Here is a 26,600-nt window from a genome sequence, read left to right on the forward strand (position 1 = left end):
AGCCCTTTTGGGAAATGAGCATCAATTCACCATTTAGAGTGGAAGTTGGGTCGAGGCAGACTCATTTCTTACAGTATATATATATATATATATATATATATATATATATATATATATATATATATATATATATATATATATATATATATATATTTAATTAATTAATTTATTTTTTTATTCATTATAATGTACAAAATAAATCAATGAAAATTGCTTTTAAAATGTCATTTTGGCCAACAATCACTTGAAAAAATATGGGGGACTGAAATATTACCGAATGCCAGGAATGACCTATTTATTTAATTTATTTATTTATTTTTTGTTAACTCCTAATCCACACTCCAATCCAAATGGTGGCGGTAATGCTCCAAAAATCTGGTTGCCAACCACTATAAAATCAGAAGAAGAAGAGCAAGGAAGTAGTGTGGGATTGACAGGCCCAATTATTTACTTCCTTTAACGCCGCTGTTCCCTCTCGAACTTTCTGCGGTTTCAGACGAAGTACGAAGTACGAAGAGTGGACCCATGGCAACTTGCGGGTACGAAATTTTGTCAGTTGTATGTATGTATATATGTAGGCCTATGTATGCTTGCATGTATCTATGTAGGTGTGTGTGTATAAAATTTATGTGCCATACGTTATTATATGTGATTATTTTTTGTAGGCGTTACTCTGACAGTTTCATAGATGAGGATCCTAGGAGGGCCCTTGAGGTATGCTTTTTTATTTAAATGTATATAATTCTGTTTGCCTAACGTTAACGTTTCGTGTTTTTATTGAACTTCAGTTATGCTTACTTTATATGACTCTTAGTAATAATTTACTAAGAGCTGATGTAACGTTACTGCTGAATAATACAAATACTCAAAATTACAAAAAAATGAGTAGCTTTTCAATGTAATTGTACTTTACTAGTTTAATTATACATAGTTTATTAATAAACTATGTTTTTTCCCCTCCTTTAACAACACAATATAATTGTGACACATAACATTCAAAAGTATGGACAGCATGGGAAATTAAATCAAATCAAATCAAGAAACATAGTTTTGGATTAAATATAAAGAAAAAAAAACAGCTATAAACTGCCCTAAAAAATATGGACTTATTTTTATATGCGCAAATACACAATCTACAGATGTTGAAGTTTAGTGCTCAAAAATCTTTAAAGGATCATTCATGTCATCATTTAACCACTGAACGTTTTACACTGAACACTTAACACTGAGCATTTAACCACTTTTTCATTTAACCACCCTTAATGTCTGGGCTATCTTTTTTGCACATCTGATGTCGTAGGTAGGGTTGGTATCCATGCTGTTGTACTTTATGTAATAGTAATAGCCTTAAAATGGTAAATGGGATTTCTTCTTTCGGTATTGGGTATGTAGTGTTGCAGTACATCTGTGGAATGCAATTTCATATCAAAGTCTAAAGTTTTACAAAGTAAATACGAATACTAATTTTGACAGTGCTTTTGTAGGCTGTGACTGGCAACAACCCTTCTCTGCACAGATTGTTGTAAATCCTCAACTCCAGTGGTCAGAAAACTCTTGCGGACTCACAGAACTCTATGATTTAGAGATGAACCAATTGCAATTTTTTGGCCGATACCGTTTCTTTTTTTTTTTTTGCAGATTCTGTTTTTCTTTTCACAAACTATATTTATAATAAATAAATAAAAATAATACTAATAATAAGTCAACATCAGTTTCCCACAAACTACATTATCAACACTAACAAAACATCATTTTTTCCAATGTCTAAAATGTTAGCTCTTTTTCATTTCACAAAATTCTAAATATAATTAATTAAATGAAAAAAATATATTTGTATAGTTTTACTTTTTTATTATTGTTTTACAAATATTCATTTTTTTATTTGTTTTGTCTTATTCTGGTATAACATTTGCTGACAGCTTTGAGTCTGATGTTTGCTCTCTCTCTAAACACGCAATGTTACTGATGTCTAGCAGAATATTTCCTTGTGTAGCAGCTGTTAAAAATAGCTTAAAAGAAAAACGTTTAAAATTACTTATGACATTGTGAGCAGTTTGCCAGATTACCAGTATGGGGCGTAGTGCATCACAAGTAATGAGTAAAGTAATGCATTACTTAAAAACCAAAAGTAATAATATTTGTGTACTTTTATTTACGTTTGATGTCGTTTACATTTTAGTTTACAGGAGTAACAGTGTTTCGTTGATTACTCTTAGCAAATCAGCATCTCTGGTTGTATTTAAAGGTCCTATAAGGCGCTTTAAAATGCAAATATTCCTCACTGCTGCCTGTTGCGTAGTGTCATGCATGCACTGTCACGCATATTGAAGCACACATTCAGACGTGATGTGTTTAAGCTGTTCGTACTTTATTTATATCCATTACTTTAGTCTGTAAGCATATTCTCTGATTTACACTCTGGAGCTGAAGTTGGTGGTAATGCACCAAAATGCTTAATGCTAACCGCTGTAAAAATCCCCAGCCAGGTTGGAGGATATTTCTAGCGGGGATACTTTTCACTCATACTTCATTTTTGTTCATAATTATTTGACTACTAGTTCTAATTGCACTCAGTGTTTTGGCAGGTAATGGCAACTTTTAAATTTGAATGTGATTTCCACTAATCTTTCCACCACTGTTTGGATAGGTATGTCCTGGACTTCAATGAGGGGATGCCTAATCTAATAAATATGAATTTTTTTATTGAAAATTAATTCATTTAAAAAAATTTTCAGGGTATAATAAATGATCTTGGCATTTTAGGGACAGCCAAGACACAATAGGTGCCCTTCAAACTAAACCTATCAGAATTTAGTCAAGCAAATATGGAATAGATTTAGTAGATTTGACTTGCAATGTCTGTTTAGATGTGTTTTAAGGTGAGAGATAAGTGTCCCTTTACAACTTTGCATATCTGCGATTCATCATTCACCACACCGCTATTGTGGCAATGCTATTATTCAGACTTTTGAGAAATAAACATAACGTCTACCTTGTAGTTTGTCTTAATACTCTCTCATGAGGAATAATGTGTCTTTCTCCTATTGTAGGAACTAAATGAAGCATTGGGAGAGAAAGCAGATAATGCTGAATGGCTCTGCCAGCGAGCTTATGCCTATATTCTGTTGAAAGAGTACACCAGTAAGGACTTCTTTTCTTTTATATATATATATATTAATATTTACATGTATTCATTATTTATTTCTTAACTAGGTATATTATTTATTATTAATATTTCATATTGTCATTCTTTGAAGAATTTAAGAGATCATATAAGGACTGGGTATTAATAATTTTAAAGTAAAGCAGTTGGGTAAGAACAACAGAAATCAGTGTTCTGCTGCACAGTACAAGCAAAGAAGGAAAAATATGATTTTGTAATCAAAGTATCCACATACTAACTTCTGTAAAAAAAAAAAAAACAACAACAGCATACAGTCTTTTTAGACATGTTTTGTAAAATGTTCCATGATAAAGGATACAAATCAATGTTCTGTCTGCTAACATTTATTTATATATATATATATATATATATATATATATATATATATATATATATATATATATATATATATATATTAACGAGCAAGAAAAACATCAATCTGTAAACATTTTTATTTTGTACATTTTATTTTGTACATTTGTATTTTAAATAAGGAAAATAAACATGCGTTACGGATGTGACAAAAAAACATTGCGAGTTTACAGTATACAACATACTTTGTAGAAATTCAGTGAGTTAAACTGCACAACCCAAAGGAAATAATGCTAATCAAAAGGATAAGTGTTGGCTCACTATAGAACAAATATATATATATATATATATATATCATGGTTCAACGCTAAGAATTTTTTTCCACTGGCCCCACCAAAAAAAAAAAAAAAAAAAAGTTCATAGCTTTTCGACTTAGGGCTGCTCGATTATGGGAAAAATCATAATCACGATTATTTTGGTCATAATTGTATTCACGTTTATTCAAAACGATTATCAGTTGAAGTCAAAATGATTTGTCCTTCTGTGAATTTATTTTTAAATACAAATATTCCCCATATGATGTTTAACAGAGCAATTTTTTTACAGTATTTCCTATAATATTTTTTTCTTCTGAAGAAAGGCTTATTTGTTTTATTTCAGCTAGAAAAAAATAAGGTTTAAATATTTTGAAAACTATTTTAATAGCTCAATATTATTATCTGCCTTAAGCAATATATTTTTGATTTTCTGCAAAAGAAACTACTGTTACATAATGACTTGCCTATTTACTCTAATTAAGCCTTTAAATGTCACTTTAAGCTGAATACTAGTATCTTGAAAATATCTAGTTAAATATAATGTGCTGTCATCATAGCAAAGATAAAAGAAATCAGTTTAGAAATGAATTAGAAATGAGTGATAAAATCTGTTATGTTTAACCTGTGTTTTAAGCATCTTCACTGTAAGAAAAAAAATTAAACTTAAAAGTCAGAGCAAAAGCAGTGAGTGGATCTCATCCTTTTGTGGTTTGATTAATAATAAAAACAGCTACAGGAATATCGCACGCAGTCACTTTAAGAATAGTGCGGCTCTTATATGGTTTCTCTTTCACGTGTCTTTTGATTCTCAAATAGTTTGTTTATTACACAAATCAGGATTAATATGAATGATCACTAAACACCGCGCTCTGGCGCAAATGTGCATGTATTTGACCATTAAAGCGCTTTTATTAAGATGCCGTTAGATGTGTGTGTGCTCTGCTGTCCGTGTGTATGTGTGTGTCCACACACACATACACACTACCTGTCCGAGGCTAAGCACACAGACAGACAGTCGCAGCCAAATTTTTGTGACAAGGCAACACTGGCCGGCATCAGGCGGTCCTTATTATCGAACCCTGTATATGTATGTATGTGTGTATTTATATATATATATATGTGTGTGTGTGTGTGTGTGTGTGTGTGTGTGTGTGTGTGTGTGTGTGTGTGTGTGTGTGTGTGTGTGTGTGTGTGTGTGTGTGTGTGTGTGTGTGTGTGTGTGTGTGTGTGTGTGTGTGTGTGTGTGTGTGTGTGTGTGTGTGTGTGTGTGCGTGCGTGTATGTGTGTGTGTGTATTAGGGGTGTCACAATTTCGATTTTTAATCGAAATAGATCGAAATTTATGCTCAATTTCGATTATCGAATCAAAAAATAGAATCGATGATGCTGCCACGACCCCATGTCACGTCAGTTTGGCTTGCCAAGTGGGAAAAAACAGGTTAGTTGAAGTGCTTGTTAAACTGCAGAAGCAGGAGACCCGTCGACAGAACTTAAACCCTCTCCTCTTTCAGGCCGGTGTGTAAGCATTTTGAATTTAAAGTTGGAGTTATGTTGACAACGTTCGTGTTGTCGACAAAAAAAAAACACAGTTTTGCAAGCTCCGCTATGTACATATTACGTACGGTTCGTCCGATAGACAACACCCGCATATCGGTCCTCCGCCCGCCCTCGTTGCAAATCCGCTCGCGAAAAGTAAACACTCAGGCCCTGTTTACACTGTCTTTGTTTTTAAATGGCATTTTAGAACGACAACGATTTGACATCCACAGTGGCGTGTAGCATTTCTGAGCAGCCCTCCTTCCTCTCTACCTCTGAAAATGCACATCAGGTGACCACACAGACACAGACACACTCACAGCCATGCGCTCGAGACAGCACGTCCAGGTAGTCAGAGGACTACTTCAATCTTTCACTCACTTGTACTTAGTCATTTTAGCGCACGCCTCAGATACTGTTGGCTGGTTCCTGTTGGTTGTGCGTCTTTTTTACCGACGCCATTATAACGACACAGATCACTGCCATTTCACGAGTCCCGCAGAAAAAGTGATTGACAGGTGGTAATTATGTGTGTATCTTGCCTTTATTCATTTACTGTATGATTTGTTTATGGGTAAAACAAAGACCATCCAGGTCAAGTAGTTTAAACGGTAGGCTACAAATAATTAATTGGTCATTAATTAATTAATTATTCATAATCGAAAATCGAATCGTGCCTTTAGAATCGAAAATGTAATCGAATCGAGGATTTGGAGGATCATGACACCCTTAGTGTTTGTTTGTGTGTGTGTGTGTGTGTGTGTGTGTGTGTGTGTGTGTGTGTGTGTGTGTGTGTGTGTGTGTGTGTGTGTGTGTGTGTGTGTGTGTGTGTGTGTGTGTGTGTGTGTGTGTGTGTGTGTGTGTGTGTGTGTGTGTGTGTGTGTGTGTGTGTGTGTGTATATATATGTGTGTGTGTGTGTGTGTGTATATACTGTATAAGTATATACTATACAAGTAAGGTAAAATATTATGTACTGTCATCATGCTATAGATAAAATAAATCAGTTATTAAAACTATTATGTTTAAAAATGTGTTGAGAAAAAAGATATTTTCCTTAAACAGAAATTGAGGAAAAAATATACAGGGTGGCTAAGGATTCAGGACGGTAAATAACGGACTTCAACTGTGTAGGTTTACATTTTCTTTTTATGGTTTAAATATATTTTTCATGTAACATGTTTCTTTGTTTGTGTTTTAGAAGCAATGATGCCAAGAAGCAATGAGCAATATCACACGAGTAGCAGTGCGATATGGCTGTATATCGGCACTGGTGGGAGGCGTGTGTTGCGTGCCTTAGTGCCCCCAACCGTGCCGATATACAGCCATATTGCACTGCTACGAGTGTGATATTGCATTTATACAACAGTTTGACCGTATAATTGTGTATATAAAAACAAAATCAAACATGGAGAGTCTCAAACCCTTTTGTATAAGGGAATTACTTCCGGATTCAAATCATAAGCTGACAGTTAAACAGTTGAGTGTGCATCTTTTAAAATTTAGATCTCTAGTGTCTGCCTTTTGCTGATTGTATGTGGGCGGAGTAGTACACAAAGGGTAAAGAGGCTGTAGAAGTTCTGATATTGCAGAATATCGCACAGCTATCAGCCAATCAGATTTGAGAACCAGACAGAACTGTTGTGTGCGTGCGTGCGTGCGTGTGTATATATGTATGTATATGTGTGTGTATATAAAGTATAGTATATACTATATAAGTATATACTATACAAGTAAGATAAAATATTATGTACTGTCATCATGCTAAAGATAAAAGAAATCAGTTATTAAAACTATTATGTTTAAAAATGTGTTGAGAAAAAAGATATTTTCCTCAAACTGAAATTGAGGAAAAAATATACAGGGTGGCTAAGGATTCAGGAAGGTAAATAACGGACTTCAACTGTGTAGGTGTACATTTTCTTTTTATGGTTTAAATATATTTTTCATGTAACATGTTTCTTTGTTTGTGTTTTAGAAGCAATTGATGATGCCAAGAAAGCCCAAGACCTGCAGCCAGGACTAGCACTTCCCTTTCTAAGAATAGGGTAAGTTAACAGTAGTGTTTATTTTTTCCTCATTTAAAAAATACATATCAGTTTATTACTTTAAATTGATAGTTCACACAACAAAAAAAAAAATCATGTTAATTTACTAAAGTGGGTGAGTTTGGTGAGTTCAGCTTTGTTTAGGTGGGAGTGTAGAGTGGTGAAATTGGGAAGGGTTTGCATTAGGGCTGGGCGATTAAATCAGTATCGATATTTATTGACCGAACACCATTGCCAATAAGTAGGTAAGTAGTTCTAGTATGAAGCGCTATAGTTTTATTAAAATGTGGCTACTAAGAGCGTGCCTTGGAAGCAGTGCCAATAAATAAGGCAACACGAAAACAGCGCTTAGAATTCCACAGATTTTTAGCCCATCATTGATTCTGTTTATTTACTTGTGTATATGTTAGCCCATCATTGATTCTGTTTATTTACTTGTGTATATGTGTGTAAATTTATTTTGTTTTTAAATTCATTACAGTAATATTAATGACTAATATTAAAAAAATATTCATATGATTTATTTACAACACTGTTTATAAAGTAATCTTTTTTTTTATATAGATATTCTTTTATAAGAGGCTTCCGCATTAAATCTGCAGATTTTTTTTTTTTTTTTTTTACAAAATTTTGCACAGAAATAGCAAAAAATGTCAGCAGATTCCATCTGGCCCTACCAATAAGCTTAGGGTGTAAGGTTGTCATTTCCAATGAAGGCGCGCAACTTGCACATGAACCACCAAGTGGCAACCTCCCGCTTTCCCTCAGGAAGCCAATACGGAAGTAACTGAAACTGCAATTCATCGAAATTCCATTAATTCTGGCTCCATAATAGAGCAAATTACAATTGATCCCACTGTTGGAATGGCCAACTTTACAGCAGAAAAAAAGGTGTTTACAGCCTGGTACAAAGAACGATTTTGGTTTATACAGCTAATATTACCCTTTATGACAACTGTGAGGGGGTGAATTTTGTTATAACTCATCCGTTTCCTTTATATTAGGCTATATTAAGTTTGCATAATTAAGGGTGTGGCCGCTTGAGTGACAGCTGGGTTTGCTGGTCGACGTCACTTCACCTCAGCTAACTCCGGCAGATAAGCCACTGAACTCGGCATATTCATCGTATTTTTGTTTTGTTTTATGTGGCTTTACACAGTCAGTTGCCTTTTGGACTTATTTCTTACAATTATCAGATAATATAGGATGCTGTGTGCACTTAATTGTGCTCACAAACCATTCATGTGGCCTCCGTTTCCCATGTGAGTAAAGTTATATACTTAAACACCATATCTATAAATGTTTTTTTTTTTTTTGTTTGTTTAAGATTATTTATCATTTATCTTTTTCTTTAGAACTTAAATGCACTTCATAATCTGACAGATTGATTAGCTGTAGGCTCTAGAACAGTTATCTAAAGCTTTGTTATACATTGTATTGCCTGGAGTTCATCAATAGCCTTGGATTTTCTAACACAGACTATATCTGAAGTGTTTGAATGTAATTCACGTTTTCCTCCCGTAGTAAAACGTAATAAGAACAATGTTTGGTGGCTCAATGTATTACATTCAACGCTTACAGTCTAAACACTTTATTGATATAGTGTACAATCAAGCACTTGTGGGCAGAACACAAACGAGTTACAGGTAATAAAGTATCAAGCATTTTCCCAAAGTAAAGTCTGTCTAGCTAGGTCCAAGCAAAATCCCAGCAGGTGTCTTTAGCTCTGCTCACTCTCCCCCTCGTTTGCCCTTGTTTGTTATCCCGCCGTGGGTGCGATGACGCGCAAATAAAATGGCAACACGCCTACTTGTGGCTTCTTTTGCAGTGTTCAGAAACCTGTGGGTAACGTCACAGATACTACGTGCATATATTTTACAGTCTATTTGAACCACGGACATTTTCCGGCCGCACCTAGTTAAGAAACATCTGAACTTTTCTGAATGCCCTGAGTGCACCGCAATTAATGCAGCTAGAACTAACCAATCTGCCTCACACTTTGTATGGAATATGCACATTTCAGTAATAATGGCAGACTAATTACCTCAGACAAACACAGCGCACCCAAGCAGTGCAGCGCTTTTCAACTTTCACTTTAAACTTGTTTTGGAGCTGCAGCAATGATTTGCCTGTTTGTCATTCTCTGAGAAAATGGTTGATGGTCACCTACGAGAGACTCCAGAAGAGCACGAGCACTATTGAGCACTATCTATTGTAAATGGTCAAGGAATCCACACACATGCACTTGTCACTTCAGGTCAGAATAACGACACATATGAAAACGAGTCACAAGCTTCAGTGAGGAGATTGTAATGCAGATTGTTAGGAGATTGTGAAGCCTTTAATACATATAGTACAAATCATTTTGACTAAGGTTTGTCTTTAAAAACTAAAAGAGGACTGCTGACGGTACTATCTTTGCCATGTGAATAAACATAAACATAATATACATGATCACATACTTTTTTTGTAAAAGAAGATGAGTGACAAATTTGGATTTCACCATTTCCAGATTTGAAAAGCCCTCAGGTAAAAAAAAATGTTCCTTACAAACATTTTTGTCACATGTTAGCAGACCACTGTAATCCAACTGCTTGGGTCCACACGCAAGCTGTGCTTTTATTGTGGGGTAATGGACACAAAACCTTCATTGTGGCAAATTTATAAACGCTACACTGATGACATATGTCTCCGAAAAATGTATTTACTACTTGTTTAAATTATGGTTGGCAACACAACCTGAAGTCTCTCTGAACACTGTAACAGGTTAAAAGAGTCTATGAAGCTATATCATGCATATCAATGAAGTTGCATCTCGTTTACAATAGAGTACGCTGATTGGCGAGTCTTTCTCATAAATTAGTGAACAGATATGCTGAAAATTTAATGACGTCACTTTGTACCGCCCGATACAGACAGCCAAATTTCACGCTGGAGTTGACACGATCTCATTGCCGTGAAGTAGTAGAATGAAATTGCTCTAAACAACGCAAAAACAACCAATTTTCACTTGTTAGCTAAATATATATGTGTCCTAATTGTGTTTTTAGCGACATGGAACATATATATATGACTGTCAACATCTCAAAACATGTGTTTTGGTGTTTGGTGACCCTTTAAAGAAGATTTTAAGCTCAATCTGTGGTCAGTGAGTGGTGATAGTTTTTTTTTTTTTTTTTTAAATGCATACAAACAAGTTACAATTAGTAGCCATTGCTCCTGATGACACACTTGCATCCACGTATCTGCCAAGATCTGTTTGACCAGGCGGTGGATTTAAGCTAATAATATTGTGAATAATATTTTTTAATAGCTGCAGTCTAAGATTGTAAAAGTGAGTCGTTTCTTGGCATGAGTTTGAAAAGTTATTTTGTTGTGAATGCTTTGATCAGAGAACTTTGTTTATACATTCTGCATTTAGAAATGGCATGACTGCCTTTTTTTCCCCACTGTCCAAAGAGATGTGCTATAGGTGAATTAGAATAACTATATTGACCTAAGTGTGTGCGCGTGTGCAGGGGTGTGGGTGTTTCCCAGTAATGGGTTGTGTCTGGAAGGGCATCCGCTGTGTAGAACATATGCCAAAGTAGTTGGCAGTTCATTCCGATGTGGCGACCAAGTCACAGACTAAGCCGAAAATTGACTGAATCAATGTCTAAATGTTTGTTTCTCAAAGAATATGTTCATCGTATAAATGTAATGTATTAATATATCAGGGTATAAATCAGGAGTATTACACTATATGGACTCAAAATTTGGTTTAGAACAGGGGTGGGCAAACTCGGTCCTGGAGGGCCGGTGTCCTGCACAGTTTAGCTCCAACTCTAATCAAACACACCTGCTTATAGATTTCTAGTGATCTTGAAGACACTGATTAGTTTATTCAGGTGTGTTTGACTAGTGTTGGAACAAAACTCTGAAGGGACACCGGCCCTCGAAGATCAAGTTTGCCCATCCCTGGTTTAGAAAATCTGTTAAAATATTAATTCAAATATTCTTAAATTTTACTTTATATATAACAATTTGGCAATGTACAGTCAGGTCCATAAATATTGGCACATCATCACAATTCTAACATTTTTGGCTCTATACGCCAAGACAATGGATTTGAAATGAAACAAACAAGATGTGCTCTAACTGCAGACTGTCAGCTTTAATTTGAGGGTATTTACCTCAATTGGTGATCAATTTACCCAAAGCAGCTAAATGGTGTAGGAATTACAACACTGCAGATGTGCCTCCCACTTGTTAAGGGACCAAAAGTAATGGGACAGAATAATAATGATGATCCTTTGCAGTAAATAATAACCTGAAGTTTGTAGCGCATAGACATCATGAGATGCTAGGTTTCTTCCCTGATGATGCTCTATCGAGTCTCTACTACTGCAACTGTCTTGAGTTGCTGCATGCTCAATTGGATTCAGGTCAGATGATTGACTTGGCCATTGCATAAAATTCCACTTTTTTTCCCTTCAAAAATTCTTTGGTTGTTTTTAAAGTATGCACTGTGAAGCGCCATCCAATGAGTTTTGAAGCATTAGTACATATAGTACATAATACTCCATTTCCTTCTTTAAAGATGCCAGAGAGCTTACACTTGTGATCTATAAAATTTAGCATATGAAAAAATAAGATTAATCATTTCAAAATGAAACTGCCTTTCTCCAAAACACCAAACAATATAGACTTCTAAAAATATATAAAGTGACAATCGATATTTTGTAGAATAAAATCGCAGACATCTTGCTAAAATTGCTTAACAACAGGACAATGTAAAAACAAATGTATCACAGTTCAGGGCAACTGGCACTAAAAGAGCAATTAAAGTCAATGGTCAGATTTAAATTTAATCAACTAATTTTTAGCTTGGTATATCCTGTGCATAGTTTTGAATGATACTTCCATTATCTCAATTGTAATTAAATATTGATTAGCTGTTGACCATGCCTTTTTCCAACCAATATTAGCTGCGTCCCAAATGGCACACTATACACTATGCACTCATGCACTATGTACTTATGCACTTACACACTCAACAGGATAGTATATGTATGTAGTGTCGTCCCAAATGGCACACTTATGTATTTTTACTAAGCGGAAATTCAAACCGTTTCCCTGATGACGTTTGACTGTTGCCAAATCAGTGAAATAAACAACTGAATTATCAAGTAATACCTGCCGTGAGTATTGCTGCATTCACCATCGGGAGGCGCTATAATCACTCTCGTAGGAGAATTTTGCTTTCACCATCCAAAATAAATAGTTATTCAACATATGCGTCCGATTGCTCCGCCCCTTCCGCTACGTAAGCAAACCTGCGGTCGTTCAGTGCGTGAAGTGTCCATCATTACACACTTCATTTTAGCGGCTGAATGAGTCTTGCTGCACTGATGTGTGATTTAACAGAAAAAAAACATATACTACCTTTTTATATTAAGCAGAAACAACTGAAGGTTGTTTTTGTCTGATGCTTAAATAACACAGACTTCAAGATAAATATCCTCAAAAACTTTGTCATAATTCCCTGATGTTACAGGAATCTTGTAATGTGCCAGACATTCATTATAAGTCAACAGAAAATCATTTAAATTAAATAACTGACCCATTATTATGATGTCATCATTATTATAGAAGGAATACTGGAAAAATTGGTTCCAAGACATCATAGCCATAAGCTCATAATTAGCCAAATTTAGGTATACCCCAGATGTTCTTGTAAATTGGTTACAGACATTCAACAGACATTTAACTGACTATAAGAAACATTGTAAGTATATATCAACTTATTTTACACTAACCCCAACCTGACGGTCTACTTATAATATAATGAGAGTTAGTTAGCATGTAGATGCAATGTAACTTAAATTCAACAAATAGACCATCAAAATAAAGTGTGATCGTGTCATCTGTTAATCATGGATTTTTATCTCTCTGTCAGCAATCGTAATACCTCTTATTGGGCTTGAGTTAATATAAGAGAAAAGAAGCTGACTTACAGTAAGAGGTATGGAGATACTAAGCACCCGTCTAATCACTTTAGAAATATCATATTTTGGGGAGGTACCATTAGATAACTTCATAGAAAAGTTGCCATTTTTAGAAAGGGTTTATTTACTGTAGAGCAGGGGTGTCAAACTCAATTCCTGGAGGGCCGAAGCCCTGCACAGTATAGTTCCAACCCTGCTCCAACACACTTACCTGTAGGTTTCAAACAAGCCTAAAGGACTCTATTAGTTTGAGCAGGAGTGTTTAATTAGGGTTGAAACTAAACTGTGCAGAGCTGCGGCCCTTTTGGAACGGAGTTTGACACCTGTGATGTAGAAAAAAAATGACCCAAATCTAATTTCCTTAACGTAGCAAGGATAAACTGATATTCTACAGAATCAAATGATGTACAAAAGTGTAAAAATAATATAAAATTCATTAATCATGTAAAAATCATTAATCAACTTTGAATATTCCAAAATAATCAAACCTTTGTTATTATTCATAAATTCTGATTGTGATTTATCAATTACTAAATCTAACAATAGTTTTAATCTTTTAGCTACAATTAAGGCCAACAACTTTGTCATTACTTTAATTATCATTTTACATCAAAATTAGTTTTTTTTTTTTTTGTTTAATATTTGTTAATTAACTTAAAAGATTTAATCTTGTTGAATGGTGAGAAAATATTGTTTAAATTTAAGTCATTACAAAATGACAGAGTTCTACTTATTTTTAGATAATGAAATTGTATTTAAATAATGACTAAAGTCTTTAATCCTAAAATAAACAGGAAAGGAAACCAAAACAAGAATTTGATTTAGTGGAGACAGATTTATAGTAGCCATATATTATTTTATTTCTCACTTTTTTGTACACTTTTTTTTTTTCCTTTGACAATGCATGTAATTGATATTTTGTGTACTGTATACAAATATTATTTACATGTCAGCTCTTTATTAGCACGAAACGAACTTTACAGTCCATGGTTTTGAAAAATAAAGGTAATTGACTTAATTGTGTGGAAGCACGTTTTGACAATCAACAGATTTTCTTTGGCTCCGAAGCAATTTTATTTTGAACAGGTTAAAGATTCAAGTATTTTTGAAGATTTTAACAGATTTGTGTGTGTTGAGCATCAGTTAAGACAACGTTAGCAACTGTTAGCTTTAATTTTGTAGAAAACTGGATTAGTTGGAGCTTTTGTCAACTAATTTCATCTTCCGTGTTTAAAATCATTTTTGGGGCGGGATCAAAATCAGTGATGTAGCACAAATTACAGATTACAGAATTACAAATCTAGTTTTAATTTGGGAAATGCTTTAGATATATGTGGGTGCGGGAGTTTTGTGCATTATAAACTGATTACAAATCAGATTACAAATGAATGTCCTGTTCATTTTAATTAAAAAAATCTTGGATAAAGCATCTCTTCTTTTTCCATTTGTCCATATATTGCTAATATATTTTCTAATACTTCTATACTTTATTTTAATTGAATTTATAGAGCCAAATTAAATATGTTTAGACACAATGCATTTATAAAGTAATATGCTTCGTTAAATTACATTCAGCCATCATGCTTTAGCTGCCATATGCATTTGTCAAAAATCTGTAGGTAAGTGTAGTGTAATTACTTGGCTATTTAACATCAGGAGTGCAACGGTTCAATCTGCTCATGGTTCGGTATCTATCATGGTTAGGCTTCACACATGACTTAAGATTTGCATGTTCTCTCTATAATTAAAAAAGTAGAACATTTTGAAAATTGGATATTTAAATAAAATCTTTTTAAAAAATAGAAAAAAGCCTTTTTCTGTTTTACACATTGACTCAACTGTCTCAATCACTTATGCAAATAATAATAATAATAATAATAATAATAATAATAATAATAATAATAATAGTTTCAACAAATCTTAATAATTGAGCACTTTTAAAGTATTGACTGCTTCTGCTGGGTCTGGTATTTTAAGTGTTGAGATAAGGAATGGCCACATAACAAAGTGGTTAATATATATTTTTTTAATCATGAGAAACACAGTAAGTAATGTTTGTTGTATTGCAATGCTATATAAGTCAAAGTAAATTTAGAAATTACACTTCTTTCTTTTTTATTTGTGTTTTCCATACTGTGCCAACTTTTTCTGATTTGGGTTTTTACATCATAGTCTTCTGATGGGCTAAGCAAAGAATCTGATCATGTGTAACATTCTAGGACAATGATATCTGTCATGTATAGTAATATTTACTGCTTGCCAATTCACAATACTTTAAAAAAGTTAAATATTTTAAATGACAGGCCTAATGTTCTTTTTGTCATTGTTTTTGAAGAATTGCGGAGTATCACCTACATAACTTTGTCGCTGCTCATCAGGCCCTCACAGCAGGAAGAGACCTTGACAGTGAGTTAATTTTTTTTCAAGTATGGAGTGTAAAGGTAATGCGACACCACATTAATTTGATGGAAATGTGATATACTGGCTTATTATATTGTAGCTATGATAAAGTGTCAATTTGTGTGTATATAATTGTATATTTGTGTGAGCCACAATGACAGAAGTCACAATGAGACAGATAAAAACTATATATTTTCACATAATCTGGTCCATGTTGTTAATTAGGAGGTCAACTAAAAGCACAAGTGGTTTCACTTTCTCTAGAGAGCTCTATTGTTTATATTTTAAACAACTTTTTGTAAGTTTTAACATTTCAGAGACCATAAGGCTCAGTATATGTTTTTTTATTTTTTTTATTTTGTATAATCTCAGATGTTACAGTAAGCTATTTCACATTATCATCTGCAGCTATATTCAAATCATGGTTACAAAATGGTCTGAAATTAACATTCATACATAAGTATTTATGTATATAAAGCATTTTAAGAAGTGCTTCTCATATGATATTTGAACTTCAAGCTAGAATGACCTCGACTGCCACTTTCTGTCATATACCATGCCAACCAAAAGGGTGCCAGTGGATTACTGTAAAAAAACAAGGCTTCATTAGCATTCACACTAATCAAGAAGTCTATCTGGGAAGAGATATTCTGAACAGTCCTCACTTAAGCATGCAGTAAGTCACCAAGTGGGCGATGTGTGTATTCACAGTTAAATGTTAAACCTAAAGTGTGGGAAGAATGATCAGAAAGAACAATTGCATTAAAATGCAATGCTTAACTAGAGAAAGCTTATTTTCAATTAAAAAAATGATAATAATCTGGGAGAAAGATTGATGGGCATGGGAAAAAAGAATAACCATGCAAAGAAGGATTGAAGAAATGCTAGTCATCAGTGAGAAAGTTACTTTCTTAGAAAGTCTACCAGTTTTTGGGTTTAGGCAGATATTAAAGACACTCCCAATAATTAAATAGATAAAATGTACATTTGGTAATACAGAAAAAAAAATCTATCTTATCTACAGCTAAGTTAGGTGTATAGACCAGCTGTCAAAATTTGATTGATTGCTTCTGGTCTAAGCCCCGCCCCTTTAAGCCAACTTTATACTTCCAGTAATTAGATTCTTATCAATTATATATATTATAATTCCAGTTGTTCAAATTGTAATCAGATTAATGAAACTATAATGCAGGTCATTTTAAGCTATTCAATTAGTTATTAGATCTGTTATTATATTTTAATTATTTATTTAAAATTATTATAATTCTATTATTTTGAATAAACTATTTACTATGTTATATTATAATTAATAAACGCATATAAACATTTGTTTCTGTTTATACTAAAAAGATACCATGCATGAGAATACTGCAGTTTAACTGTATCTGAAGCAAATATTATTGGCACTTAAATGTATAACATTCATTCATTGGTGCCTTTAATTGATGCTGTTGAATTTAAAAGATGTCATTGCAAAATTAGTTTATATTAATTATATATTAATTACATTTTGATATGTATTTGTCATACAAAGGTTCTGTTGAAGAATTTCAAACATGGATGCAGCACTGTGAAACTGAAATGGCGAGTATGTATAACGTAAATTTTTTTTTTTAATTCAATATTAGTTCGGGGATTGTGTGTATGTGTATGTCTAATACAATAGTTTTCTGATTTTTTAGCACACATTCCAAACAAAACTTCAGATTTGGTAAGTGTCTGTTTACTGTCTTTATCTATATGTAACTGGAAAAGAAATATACAGTATTATGCTAGTGCTTTAATTTTATTGCCTGGTTTTTATCATCTTAATTTAAAGAAACACAACGAACCCTTAATTGAGAAAACTGAGTAATTTGATACATGAGATCAGTTGTTTTTGTTAAACGATGTGCTGTTGATGAATTTTAATTGTTAGAATATTTTTTTAAATATAGAAAAGTGGTATTTATAAAATGTTGTAAACTTGATCAGTTTTTTTTTTGCCATGACCTAGCCAAAGAAGCTGAAATGGCAATAAACTCTCTCTCTCTCTCTCTCTCTCTCTCTCTCTGTCTCTCTCTCTCTCTCAAACAATGATTTGTGCTTTTTTTTTATTATTTTCCCTCTGTTTCTGCTGAAATGCACTTACAACTGACTGTTTAAACAACAGCAAACTACAACCCATGTCAAGTAAGTATGGTGGTGTAATAATTTTATTTTAAATTCTTTGTGTTTAGTAGTACAAATATAGAATAAAATTGCATCACATTTAATGAATTTCTGCTTCATTCAGACATGATTGGTACCAGACAGAGTCTCAAGTTGCAGTTACCATCATGGTAAAAAATGCCAAGAAGGAGGGTGTGATTGTCAGCTTTGGCGAAAGGGAGGTAATGTTTCTCTCCTTTTTCATGTCATCAATGATTATGCGCTGTACATAGTTAAGGTTGAGAGGTGGACATCATGGTATATAAATAAAGCTTTTTAACTAATATAATAAGCAGCCATGTGGCTGGTAGGGTATACATATACGGTGACATATGCATAAATTGACATAAACATACAAGTGCACATTCCAGGTAAATGAAATGTCTGTAAAAGGCAAGTGTATAAGAAAACTAACCTGTCTCTTCTTGGTTTGGTAGCTTCGAAAAATTTAATATAAAGCAAAAATATGAGTTTATATAAAATGGGGTGATTACAAGTCTAATCAGTAGGGCTGGAACGCTACACCAAAGTCACAGTTTGGTATGTTCCCTGCTTTTGGGGTCACATTTTGATAAGAGTTTAGTAAAACAGTAGGGCTGCACCATTGACCCTTTGCTAATCTACACCCAAAAACCGCCACCCACCAATCGTGGCTTAGCAACTGTAGCTACACGCAGGGGCTCTGTCAAGCTTTCGAGTGAGTGCATATGGATTGTGCAAATCTGATACCTGGTATCCCTAAAGTTTGGTCAGGATGGTGGAATTTTTTCCCTTTTCAAAACCAAAAACCCAAGAGGAGAAATGCCAGCGTGGATCAAGCTCTGTGAGGGGCACTAAGCGGAGTTAAGTTGGTTTTGTTTTGATATTTCTGACACAATAAGTGATAGAACCACGGCAATAACTCACACACCTCTTACCCTAAACAGACCTAAACTGTGTTTCCTACAAAAATACAAAGCAGGTTATGTTTCCCAGCTGTCTTTTTCTTTTTTTTTTTCGCTCTATATTATGAGCACTGCTCCGTTTAAGGCTTCGCCATAGTAACTTAGTCATACTAATAGCGATTAGGTCATGAGTTATTGATCCGGAAAATGCAAATCTGTTGCTAACTTTACTTAACTTCATATTTCCATCTATTTCAAGCTACGAATATTTGAAATTACAAATCAACAGAACAAAACCGAGATATAATCACAAACTGAGCACTTGCGATCAATATACTTTACCAGCAGCTGTTTTTCAATATTTTATAATAAGTACACAAACATACTGACAGCTATAGATAACTCACTGTACATTGTTATGGGTCAATGATGCTAATATTTAGCACAAATCCTTGAGTTTCCCCTTTCTGGCTGTTCTTTCTATGTATATACTATGTAAAAGCACTATCATGCGTGTTTCCTCGTTGGTTAGTAATGGTATATTTCATTGCACAAAAATTAATCTATCAGGCTTTTTGGCTAAAAATAGAGAAATCACGGTTTAATTTGTTATTATGGGATTATTTTTAAATTTCACCTCTACTGCCGAGTATGAACTAAGCTGTTGAATGGTTAGAGTATGAGGCGGCTAGGTTAAGCTAGCTTCAGTTTTGATTAAATTATTCTCTAATCGGTTGCCTTTTATGTGGTGAATATACCCCTGAAATGCATACTGCAGTCCTTTTTTGTCTGGCTTTCTCGGACATCTCACCTGTTCGCCAAAAATTACATTATATCCCTGGCAATGTCTGACAGCGGCGCATACACATTGTAACAGCCGTGCCAGGCATGATAGCTTGTCAGGCGTAGCAACAGTAACTAAGGAGGTCTGGGCTTAGCGAAGAGTCAAATTGTAGATAAATTTGAATTGCGATTGATCTGATCAATATTGAGATTTAAAATATGATTTGCAACAATTTCTTTAAAAGAGCTACAGGTTTGATGTGGTGGTTTTAACATCACCAAAGAAAGACCAAGCATAACCACAAAGTATTATACACTATGCTAATGTTTATTTAAAACCTCTTAATATACATCTCTATTTCCTTATTATATTTTTCTGAAAAATGTCACCAATCACTTTTTTTTTTCCTGGAACGTTAGTGGACTTGCCTCCCAGACAAAAAGTATCAAAGTTTTAAAAGAGCCCATATTATACATGAAATAGAGTCATATCTTGGTTGTAAGGGTCTCCAACAACAGTCTAATATGCATGCAAGGTCAAAAAACACTTTCATGGTCTTATAATCTGTATTTATTTTTACCTAATTGTCCCAGCGACTCCTGTATGAATCGTCCAGTGATTCATTTGTTCCCAAACCCCTCCTTAGCGCGAAGCTAATCTGCGCTGATTGGACCGATGACAGCCTGTTGCGATTGGTTGACTGCCTTCAGTCAGAGTGAAAAGCCAAACAGCTAATCAGCAATATAAAAGTAATCACAGTTCATACACGCTCGATAGTGTAGGCGTGGATTTTAGCTGCCAGTGGGTCAATGTAAATACAGTCGATGGACTTGAAAATTCAAACGACTATTTTATTGAGCAAAAACTCCAAAAACTGTCGAGGAGATCACATAGCTTGTCTCACTCTGCCCTTTTTACAGACACACACACATACACACACATTGCCCTCGTCCTTGCGTGCGCACGCACACACAAAAACACACACACACACACACACACACACACACACCTCAGGACGACAGCGAACGCGCACATACACACTACCCTCGTCCACGGAGCTCCGTAAACAAAGCAGCACGCGTCGCGTTTTTAACGTGACTTTGCACGCGATAAGAGAATATAGCCAGTTAACCTGATACAGTACACGCGGTTACAAGTAACAAATCACAACTAAATACATTTGCAAGCTAGAGTCAACGAGGCAACAACTTTAATCGCACGTACTTACACTTGAGAAATGGAGGAAGAAACCCATCCTGACGTCCATCAGTAAGTTACTCTTTACTGATCCTTCCTTTAACAAACGCCGATAAAGTATTCTTTGTAGCATGTAGTTTGCAGAAGTTTCCAGTAGTTTCCAACTGCTTGGTTATAATACTGAGGTTTCATCTTTGGCGAAACGCCTAATGACTCGGTATCAAGGCGACTCGTTTGAAGCGCTATGAGTCGACTCTTTTATAGATGAATCAACCGTTTTAAACACTGTACTCTTACAGATTTAAGCCTTAGCTGGATACTTTACTTCACTTAGAGCTGTGTTACACACTACATGGAGGGGAATTTTCAAAAACCCATAATATGGGCTCTTTAATCAATTAATTACAAGCAGACATGCCGAAACGATCATAACATCTGATCATAACATAATTAAATCATCACAGTACAATCATTCTAAAATTCTCTCCACATCATCTTCAGCCATCATCATTACTAAAAGACTAACATCACGCAGCTTCACACTACACTGGAGAACTAGATACACTCTCTCTATCTCTATTTATCATTTTTATTGTACCACTGTAAACATTTAAACATTAATGCACACCATAAAATTAGTCTCTACACTGATGATGTATTATTATATTTACGAAATCCTCAAACATCTTTACAAAATACAAATAAACTTAATGATACGTTTTCAGATATTTCTGAATACTCAATCAACTGGAGTAAATCTGCTATACTTCCATTAAATTCCACCAGTGTGGATGTGACATCCCAAACATCACTAATCCATCAATGTTTCCCCCAGGCTGTCAGAGTTGTTTTGACTTAACTATACTTAAAAAAGATCATTTTCAACATTGAATGAATCCATTATGGGCGGAATATCTGTAACTAAAATGTGTATGTTCCTCAAAATAAACTATTTATTTTCAAAGATTACAGCACAACCCACTCGTACCATGTTTAAATTTTTAAAACCGTAAAAATCCCAAATCCCAAAATCCCAGAGTTAAAAGGTTATAAAAAAAAAAAACACATTGAGGTCTACTTTCTGGCAATTCTGATGTAAAGCATACAGTGGGTACGTAAAATATTCAGACCCCCTTAATTTTTTCTCTCTGTTCTATTGCAGCCATTTGCTAAAATCATTTTAAGTTCTTTTTTCCCCTCAATGTACACACAACATAAAATTGACATAAAAACAGTGTTTTTGCAGATAAAAAAAAAAAAGAAAAACTGAAACATCATATGGTCCTAAGCAAAAGTTCCTCTCTTTCAAAATTATTATTAATATTGTCATTTTAATGTTGTTGTCTTTATTATTATTTTTTTTTTACAATTATTATTATTATTATTATTATTGTTATTATTAATATTATTGTTATTATTACTATTACAACTACTACTACGTGCACAAACAAACATACAGTTGAAGTCAGAATTATTAGCCCCCCTGAATTATTAATGCCCCTGTTTATTTTTTCCCCCCAATTTCTGTTTAACGGAGGGAAGATTGTTTCAGCACATTTCTAAACGTAACAGTTTAAACTTATTTCTGATAACTGATATATTTTATTTTTGCCATCAGGTCAGTAAATAATATTTTACTAGATATTTTTAAAGACACTTCTATACAGCTTAAATTGATTAATTAGTTAATTAGGTTAACTATGTTGGTTAGGGCAGTGGTTCTCAAACTGTGGTACGCGTACCACTAGTGGTACGCGGGCTTCCTCCTAGTGGTACGTGGAGGAGCTGGATAATGAAAGAAACAATTAACACTTTTAATCCTTTGATGCGTAATATAACATTGATGTGATCAGCATTGGCTATTTTGTGAAGCGTACGATCACAACGCTGTGCTTAGAATGTTTATTTTAGAGCATTGTGTCAAAAGCTGCTGTAAATCAATTTAAGAATTGACTCTGAAGCTTGATTTGACTGACATGAAAAGTAGCCAATCACAGTCGACCTTGTCTAGTTGCGTAAAAAGTAAGGGCGGGACAAATGTTTTCTGTGTTGCAGAGACAGAAAAACAACTTTAAAACAAATGTTTTGTTGGAATAATGCTTGTCGGATGTTTTCACTATAGCGATGTCTAGCAGAGTAATTAAACCGCGGACATATTTTCTGCCATTTTGATGATCTACATACACGTTTCGGTCTCCGACAGCCAGTCGACTCGCCTCTGACCTGTCACTCCTCTAAATACATTCTGAATGGCAGCGCGGGAATGGAGGTATTCCGCAATAACTCATTTCTGCTAATGTGGCGAGTGCTTTATTTTAACACGAAAGCGCATTCATGTACGCAAATCGCTAAAACAGATATGCGAGCTCTTAATAAATAGGCTTTTTTTCAAATGAACTGCAAGTGCTCTCATGACCGCCTGTGTGCTCAGATTAAATACAATCGCGATCTTTCCACTATTAAAGTAGACATTATTTATCTTTGCTCCTTGACTCAATTTAGTCAAAAGTATTCAAAGTTATCAAGTATTTAGAAATAGATTGATGCATGATCGATGACAATGCTAATGGTCTTCTTATTCGGCTGTGTTGTGAAGTGAAACTTACTTTTAGCTAAGGTGGAATTTTTTTTATTCTTTTACAACAAAAGAATTATGCTGGAAATGTTTCTGGATGAGGTATTTGTGTGATCTGATCTGTCTTAAAGCATTACAGGTCAAAGCAATCCGTTGTTACTTATTGTTTATTTATCCAAATTAACAATAAGGCTCTTAAAGCACTACTTTGATAAATGTATTGTTGTCATATTTCAAATACCTCAAGTAAAATAAAGTAATTTATTTTATTTTTTACTGACAGTGTACTTGTATTTTTTTACGTTTCTATTTTAGATTAAGATCAAGTGTAAAATAAAATCTACATGTGATGTACAGCTATTTAAGAAACAAATTTGCCATATTGTAAAGAAAAACAGTGTAACAAATGTAAATAAAAGGCTAAATTTAAATCTTTTTACCATATACTTTAATTTAACCTTTCAAAGCTTTAAAATATTGTTTAAAAAATGGGCAAAAAGTGTCTCTATGGCCTTAAAGATTATTTGATTAAATATTATTATTAATGATTTTTATTTGTATCTATTCCTATGCAATGTTTTATGGGTTGCTAAGAATACATTTCAGGTCTTCAATACATAGCATGTCAGTCTTGAAAAAAAAAAAAAGTGCCGGAATTGATTTTCATTAGGCTGTGCCTGTATGAACCCTGTTATATGTACATTTAACATATATTTCAAGATTTGTCTGAAAGTGTAGGAATATGACATATAGCCTATATTTATAAGGTCCAAGCAACATTTCCAGCTTTTGATGAATAGGCTACTATGAATACTTTAGATTTAAGTACAGCAGTTTTCTTTTTACTGTTTAAGAACAGGCCATTTTTTTATGAACTTTTAAAACCACATTTTAACTAAAACTTTTTTTACACAGTTAATGTTCAGACTATTTAAAATGTTTAAAGTGACTGACAATAATACATATTCTTAATAATAGGAATTAATTTGCATCATTTTTAAACTGTGCACACCTGCAGCTGCTTAATTAGGCCTACGACGCTATTTTTAATACTGGTTAAAAAAATTGCGTCATAAGGTGGTACTTGGAGAGACAATTTTTTTCTAAGGTGGTACTTGGTGAAAAAAGTTTGAGAACCACTGGGTTAGGGTAATTGGGCAAGTTATTGTATAACAATGGCTTGTTCTGTAGACTATTGAAAAAAAAAATTCTTAAAGGGGCGAATCATTTTGCCCCAAAAATGTTTTTAAAAAAATTAAAAACTGCTTTTATTCTTGCTGAAATAAAGACTTTCTCCAAAAGAAAAAATGTTATCAAACATACTGTGAAAATTTACTTTCTCTGTTAAACATCATTTGGGATATATATATTAGAGAGAAAAAAAAATCAAAAGGGGGCTAATAATTCTGACTTAAACTGTGTATATATACCGTTACACCCCTACAAGTGATTCTTTTTATGAGTGGAAATTTAAATAAGGTTACACATGCAGCACATTCGAATTACAAAATGTAGGTTTTGGTGTGGTCAGGACATCATTTGCTTAAACCATCCTATGAAACAAACTTTATTTAAATGAATTTAAACTTCTTTTTATTATGGTGTAAATCATTTATCCAATCGACTTTGTGTTGCTGTGGACCCAAGAAAGTACAGTAAGAGTTCATTTTACTGCTATATAAACACACAACATTAGACTTAATGAGCCTTTAATAAACTGCTGAACAGCATAGACTGGAAGTAGTGCGTCTTACGTGGTCAAGGCTTATATGCTCCGAGAACCCAAAATAATTTTACAAAGCTGAATAAGTCTGTCAATACATTTTAAAAAACAATTAAGAAACGATTCACTCCCAAATCATAAATAAGCAGCAAGCAATTAATGCAGTGACAAGGCACAAGTATTAAAAATAAAGTTTAGTAAATTCTATTAAATTAAAAAATGGTAACATTAACTTCAATTACAGAATTTAAAAAAGCTGGAATAAAATCATAAATAAATTCCGTTTTATTGAATAAAAAGAACTAAAATGATATAAAAGGGAACACCTTGCTGGCAAGACAGAACACGCTAAAACGAACAATTTTTTTTTTCTTAAGTCAGTTTTTAATTTAATCACAATCAGTTTGCTTACAGTTTTCTTACTTTGTCTATCTACTCTCTTTTTCATCCTGAGTGTGAGGAAGATTTTCAACAACCTAGTCAGCTTTTGAGTGAATGTAAAGCTAAATAAGTGGGGCTCCAAAACATTATAAATAATCTTAATCCCCTGACAACATCTAAATTGGTTTGTAAATTATATAACATTTAAATTTAGATCATTAATAACCTAATCATTATATATGCTTCTAAGTTAGAAATACAGCATTTAAAAACTGCATTTAATAATGTCTATTAAGATAAGTGATGGTAAACTTTTACTTCATATGCTGTTGTCTGCTCACACATGACTGAAGAATAAAGTCTTGCTGACCTTTCTTAATTCAGATCTAAAGATCTTCGTTTAGAATCACAAACACAGGGTAATCTTTTTCTCATCTGCTTGCAGCAGGCTCCCATCCCAACTCAAAATAATCGTAATCAGTTGTGCCTCAAAAATGAATGCAATGTGAGGGGAATATCTTTTTTATATTACTTAAAGACAAGGCTGTGAGCAATTAATGGTCTTATAATAAATATTGTTGATACTTGACATGTCAAACAATGTTTGAAATCTTCTGAATGGGAACATTTTTGTAAGGCATTATAATAGAGGGACACACTTTTGCAAAAATGATGGCATCCAATACATTACAATTAACAAGTCTGTTTTCTTTCTTTTTCATATTATTAGTTGACCGCTGTGGTAAAGCTTCCATCAGGAGAGGATTATTGTCTGAAGGTTCATCTTCTTCATCCTATTGTCCCACAGCAGAGCACATACAAGATCCTTTCAACCAAGGTATGATTAAAACATGCTTGTTTATATTGTGTGTGTGTGTGCGTGTATGTATGTATGTATATATATATATATATATATATATATATATATATATATATATATATATATATATATATATATATATATATATATATATATATATATATATATATATAGGGTGGAGCCGAACCCGAATACGGTATTCTGAAAGGCACGAATAGCGTGTTTTTTACGAATACTTATTTCGAACAAATACTTGAAAAATTATTTGTGTTCGGGAACAAGAAAA

At 33.7% G+C, this 26,600-nt stretch overlaps 1 protein-coding gene across 2 annotated transcripts in view; it reads left to right on the forward strand.

Annotated features, from left to right (window-relative positions):
* The first annotated feature begins 421 nt into the window (after positions 1-421).
* The window catches only part of sugt1 (SGT1 homolog, MIS12 kinetochore complex assembly cochaperone), a 44,386-nt gene continuing 18,207 nt past the window's right edge, over positions 422-26,600 (forward strand). The window contains 10 exon segments of one of the 2 annotated variants that reach the window (NM_001007361.1): positions 422-539; positions 666-714; positions 3,051-3,141; positions 7,304-7,373; positions 15,696-15,766; positions 17,295-17,348; positions 17,443-17,471; positions 17,913-17,932; positions 18,036-18,132; positions 26,225-26,332. In NM_001007361.1, coding sequence (NP_001007362.1) covers positions 526-539; positions 666-714; positions 3,051-3,141; positions 7,304-7,373; positions 15,696-15,766; positions 17,295-17,348; positions 17,443-17,471; positions 17,913-17,932; positions 18,036-18,132; positions 26,225-26,332 — 603 coding nt within the window. In that variant the 5' untranslated portion in view covers positions 422-525. 2 annotated transcript variants of the gene reach the window in all.

This window comes from Danio rerio, chromosome 1, assembly GCF_049306965.1.
Source record: "Danio rerio strain Tuebingen ecotype United States chromosome 1, GRCz12tu, whole genome shotgun sequence".
Taxonomy (NCBI): Eukaryota; Metazoa; Chordata; class Actinopteri; order Cypriniformes; family Danionidae; genus Danio; species Danio rerio.